The following is a 6000-nucleotide window of genomic DNA, read 5'->3' as shown; positions in this document are numbered from 1 at the left end:
AATTCCCCTATAAACCCACAACCCGCTACAGAACTTAAACGCAAAAAGTAATTAAAATTAATTTACAATTACTAAAAATTAATAATGAATTTACTATCATTAAATTACTTCCCACCCTATTCCCCTATAAACCCACAACCTGCTCCAGTACTAAGACATACAATTAAATTAAAAATAACATTTTTAATATACAAAAAATAGTACACATAAAAAACAAATAACATACTTAAAAAAACCATATAACACATACATATAAAATACATAATAAAATACATAACAACAAACAAATATCGATATTAGTAACATTGAAATTAGTAACATAGATATAATTGATATCGATATTACTAACTTCGATATTACTTACATCGATATAAAAAAATCTATATTACTTACCTTAGGGTCGATATTCTGTCCAACGATATTCTTCACCTTCGATATTTTCAACTCGATATTAAGGTAGGTTGATAATTAGGAATCGATATTTTGACTGTGTACCGCTGAAAGAATAGACGTATTGTGGGACTGCAGCTGAAGAAATTGGCGCAGCGTCTGTTTTGCATGCATCATGCCTGGGCGCTAATTTTTCCCAATGCAGCACCCACAGACCAGAACTGTATTGGAATCGACACATCACTTCCCCCTACAGTCTGGATTCGATGAATCACTTCTCCTACATGCAGCAGAACTGTTGCATCACCTCCTCACGGACTCAAGAACTGACGCATCACTGTGTTTTCCAATGCTTTCCTTCTCTGCGGGTTTTTTGCCTTGTGGATTTTGAAACATTTGAGGTACTTAGTGTAAAAATCACACATCCATAGTTTTCTATGTACAGAATTGCTTGAAACCTTTTAAAAGTCATATTTTGAGTTTTGTATGTCGGATTTTTGTTGTTTTAGTCTTGTTTGGTTCAGATAAGGATACTTTATTTTTCGAAACTGGTGTGGTGTCAATTTGTAGTGTTTTCACTGTGTTACTGTGTATGTTTTCTGCAAATGCTTTACACACTGCCTCTGAGAGAAGCCTGTCTGCTCATGCCAAGCTACCAAGTGGGTGAGGAGAGGTTATCGAGCTATGTAACTTCCTTATCCTGACTAGAAGGAAGGGTTCCTACTTGGATAGGGTGCATACCACTGCCAACCAGAGATCTCCCTTTCTAACACATATTTTAGAAAAAATAATATTTGTTCTTCAGTTGTCTGAAAAACATTTGGTGTGCAGAGGCACTTTACATCCTTTATAAATTGATGAGAAAATATTTATTCACATTTATTTACATATTTTATCGAAAGCAGCAAACCTGTTAGGGCGTGAACAAACTTGACAGTATGATCAGAACATCAACAATACATTTTTTGCAATGATTCACTGAAGTACGTCAGATAAGTCGAGGGAGATGGGTTTGCTTCTTTTGGAAGCGGGCAATCCTAGGACATTCTGGGAAATAGGGTGACTCCAAGGAGCTAAACACTAGGGGGTCCATTAGAATGGCGGGCGGACTTAGTCTGCCCGCCATCCCATCGGTAATCGGGAATGCCCGCTATAAGGGCGGGGGTCCCGCGGGGGGTATTAGGATGCGTCCGCCAATGTGGCGGGCGCATCCTGTATTTTTAGCATTGTGGCGGGCGGTGCTCTCAGCACTGTCCGCCACAATGCTAAAAATGCACTTTTGCATTTGAATAAACAAAGCGGCAGGGACCGCGCGGTGCCTGCGCTTTGTTTATGCAAATTCAGGGGGGTACCACAGGTACCCCCCCCCCCGTGTGCGCCCCCCACCTCTCCACTCTGGGGGCCCGCAGGGGGCCCCCAGAGTCAAGACCGCATACCGCCGCCACAGAAAGGCATCTCCCTAAGCCCATTGTAATATGACTGGCGGTGTCTAATAGACACCGCCACCTTATTAATCCTTTTCCGCCACGGCCGCAAGGCGACAGGGGCGGAAAAGCGGAAGACGGTCTTTCCGTCCGCCGAGGTCCCCCCCGCCATACTAATATGGCGGGGGGGAATTTGATTGCGGATCCTAATGGGCCCCTAGCTCTCTTCTCTCCAGAAACCATTGGTTGGTGGTAAGAAGGGAAGAGTCTTCAGTTCACTCCCATAGAGCCAGAGGCTTTCATTAACAGAAGCCTAGATGCTGGAGCTCGTTCCAGAGTCTGGAATGTGAGGAGGTAATCACAGAGTAGGACTGGCCTTCAATTTGAGCACAATTGATTGTGTGGTGCTTAGTGTTAGGCTGGATGATTCGCAAGTAGGAACATCTTTACCACATTGCTAATTTTGACACCAGTGGTATATGCAGGTATCAGTAAGGACATGAAATATGTAACTCCGGTTCAGAAAAGAAACAAGTGGCTTATCAAGGAAATAGAGGTTGGTCATTGTGAGTTGTGAAGAAGCAAAGAATGTTGGCTCTCCCTCGAATACTCTAAGACTGAGAGTCATACAAAGGAAACCATTCCTAAAATTTGGAGCTTGTATGTACAAAGAGGACTTGCCTGCGACCTTTTGCCGGCTATTTCTCCGTACCTTTTATTTTTGTCTTTCTCTACTCAGAATTGCTGCAGACAACACCATTCAATTAGAAACTGAGCACTCCACGCTATGGTCTCCAACTTTTCACATCACAGCTTAGATCTCACTTTGAATAATTTAGGCTCCTGTTTAAGGATCTGCTTTTAGCTATTTGGGCAACACTTTTCAGAGGTCCTTCAGCCATCTTCAATACTTTCTTTTTGCAAAATCTTGTTTTTTTCATTACATTACATTTAAAAAAGGTACGCAGACAAACATGCAAAAACAACACACATGAGATTCTGTCTTCTGTACCAGTGAATGCCTGGCTCTTGTGGCCCTTTGGTATCTATCGCTTGCTGGCTAACAAATGGGACAGCCTCTCTCTTCAATAGATTAACCCCCTGAGTAACAACCCTCTGTATCACACTATCCACTTAAGTTCTGGCTGGATGCATGGCCAGGTCTGATCTCTCATTCCTGGATCACTGGAGAGAGAACAGTGAACACAAAGGGGACAGAGTGAGGAGCTAGGAGCCCCCCACTAATCCCCAAGGGCACATACAGGTCATTAGTGCTTATGGCTCAGGTCTCCAGGTGACTGTCGTGAGACATCTACCCATTCACAGCCTGGCAGGCAAGCAGTAGCATGCAGAAGTAGCAGCAGTAGACCAAGACACCAGAGAGGACAATGGCACAGCCGATGAAATGTGTGATAAGCGTCCAGAAAGCAAACAGGTAAAGGGTCCGGTGGCACTGCCCAGGGTAGGTCATGTAGCGTTGGAAGACCCAGACACTTCCTGGAAAAACGAAGCAGGAGAAAAATGTCAAGGAGATGGTGATTCAATTTCTTCTCATTCCTACATGTTAAGTTCAAGCAACGTTTCCCCCTTACAAGTCATACCACATTTTCTTGTTGTAGAAGGAAAATACCTTACTTGTAATCCTATTTCTTTATCATGGATATAGTCATAAATTTAAGAAACACTAGGGGGCCAGCTCACAAACTGTATTTTGTAGTATGTTTAGTAGTACTAAAATAGCATGACTGAGGTACTACAAAATGCTATTCACAAACCTACATGAGGAGACCTCTTTCTCCGCCTCGCCTATTTTTTCTACACAGAGCTCTCTGCCCCAACTGTGGAGGTCTTCCCTCAAGTTAGCCTACGTTTCAGTAGTAAATGTGGGAGGGACGAGGGCAATGGCTGGAAAATGGGAAGAGTTAAGGAGGAGACTAGGGTGAGACTGACAGCCAGCCACAAAAGAAAAAGCCCATTGCTATTCATAAACTGCACTTCCAAAACAATTTTAAATGTACTCCAGCTTAGATTTGGAGTAAGTCCAACACCGCAGATGGCCAACCACTAGAACTTCAATACATTTCTATAGAAAATAATGGAGGTAGCCAAGCCCTTAACATAAAACCCTATGTGAAATAATGTTAAAAATAAATTAACCTTTTTCGACTTTTAACCAATATATACATTTCTTTAATGGTACATTATTATATATAATTAAGAAATGGTGTTATTATTTCAATAGATTTTTTAAAAATAAATGTAGCTAAATATTTTGTTTAAAAAAATTCATTAATTCAAATTAATTTGATGCATAACTTTTGGAAATCTTTAATAAATATTAAATAAAAATAAAAACATTTCTGTAAATGGAATTTTTCAAATAAATATTTAAATAAATCATTAAAATTTAATTAAATATATTTAAATGAATTTTTGTAATACGCTTTTAAGAAAATAGCCCTGTAACATTTTCATTATTGGTTTGAAGTTCAAAGAGTTTATTACATTATTTTTCATTATCACTTAAATGTTAAATAATATCTTTTTTATGTTTAATATTGGCTCCACTCCCTGGTTTTCATGAGGTGGGTACAAGAAAAGTCTACACTTGAACTAACTTTATACTTAGAAATGGGGAATAGGCAAACGTTATAAAGTTACTACACAGTATAAGAGTAAATTACATATGAGTAAATCTACAAATGTAAATGTACTATAATGATAGGCCCCTATAAATTCTGTGCCTTTACGTGGGATTCTAGGATCCCACACATAGAGGAAAACATAGAGTTCATTATTAATAATACATATTCCATGATGAAGAACCAGAGTAGAGGTGGCTAACCTATCTTTCTCCAATGTAGCTTCACCTTTGAAGTGATTATCTATATTTATTTGGCCTGCCCCACCACATCATTTCTTTCTGACTATATAGATTTAGAGATTCGTGAGATTTTATCCTTGCACAGTCTTGATAACTCTACTCGATATTGTATCTGCAGTCCTAGAGACAAGTCCTTCCAAACAGTTTCTGATATGACTAGAGAGACCTCAACAATGACATTTGAAAATGTGTAGTATATCCTTATTTTTGCTGGTTGCTGGATAAACCTTTCCCTATTAACCACAACATTCCCCTGGCTCCCTGTACTGCTTTTTCACTGTGTCTGCAATTATTGACGTGACTAAGATAACCCAAACATTTTCAACTTTTCAGTTTCATGCATGAGTGGCTCATCGGTCTAGTTGCTATGTATATTCTGGTACTTGTAATCCTATTTATCAATCCCATTATGAAAATAAATACCAGAATGCAAAGAAAACACATAGCTGGATTTGCTTTTGGAAATTATCTGCCAAATAACTGATCCCTAAGGCACACAACAGCACAGGGGGATCTCTCATTTTCATGTCATAGCGTATTTTGTGCCTCCTCACCTAGCTAATTAATAACACAGTTTTCCACCTTCAAATCCTAATCAAATGGTGAGCCCTGTGAATGGAACAGTGACAGAGGCTTTGATGAGATCTAAGTAGAGCTCTTAATGGTTCTTATTAATTAGTCACATATTAACACAACTTCCTCTCTCCCAAAGCCCAAAAGACCAACCATGCCTTGAATTGTGAATATGTTTGTGAATAACTTTCGAATATTCCACAAAACCTTTCTAGGAACTTCTCATCCACTGTAATGAGGTTGACAGATCCAACTCTACCAACCCCCTCTCTCCATATCCTATTATTGAGTTTGACTACAACTGTTTTCTGTCTGTCTTGCTGTACCACTCCACTTTCTATCGAGACCATAACATGGTCACGACTAGTGTTGCACATGTATTTCTTGATATCCTCTGGGGTTTCTTATCTGTTTAATTGATTTAACTCTGGAAGTTCTAATCAGTCTAAATTTCCCATGAATTAACTACATCCCTCAGCGCTGAAAATAATGATCTTAAGCACTTCCATGCTAATGACAAGGTCAGCTCGTCATGCAGTTTACTGGAGCTGTGCTTATGACAAGCTGACCTTGTCATGAACAATGAGAATCCAGAAGAGTCAGCACCCAGCGGGAATTGCCTTAGCAGGCAAGGTGTTAATTAGTTATTGGGGTGAGGGACTACTCTGGTTCTGGTGAATTTACACCAGCAGCTGAGGACATGCAAAGAGAGCTAGCGAGCAGGACACA

At 39.9% G+C, this 6000-nt stretch overlaps 1 protein-coding gene across 1 annotated transcript in view; it reads right to left on the bottom strand.

Annotated features, from left to right (window-relative positions):
• Nucleotides 1-2657: 2657 nt before the first annotated feature.
• LOC144782887 (transmembrane protein 272-like) overlaps nt 2658-6000 on the bottom strand; it is a 166425-nt gene continuing 163082 nt past the window's right edge. The window contains exon 6 of the mRNA XM_078662140.1: nt 2658-3311. Within this exon, the coding sequence (XP_078518266.1) occupies nt 3127-3311 (185 nt within the window). The 3' untranslated portion in view covers nt 2658-3126. The remainder of the gene's footprint in view (nt 3312-6000) is intronic.

This window comes from Lissotriton helveticus, chromosome 9, assembly GCF_964261635.1.
Source record: "Lissotriton helveticus chromosome 9, aLisHel1.1, whole genome shotgun sequence".
Lineage (NCBI taxonomy): Eukaryota > Metazoa > Chordata > Amphibia > Caudata > Salamandridae > Lissotriton > Lissotriton helveticus.
This window is presented reverse-complemented; position numbering and strand designations above follow the sequence as displayed.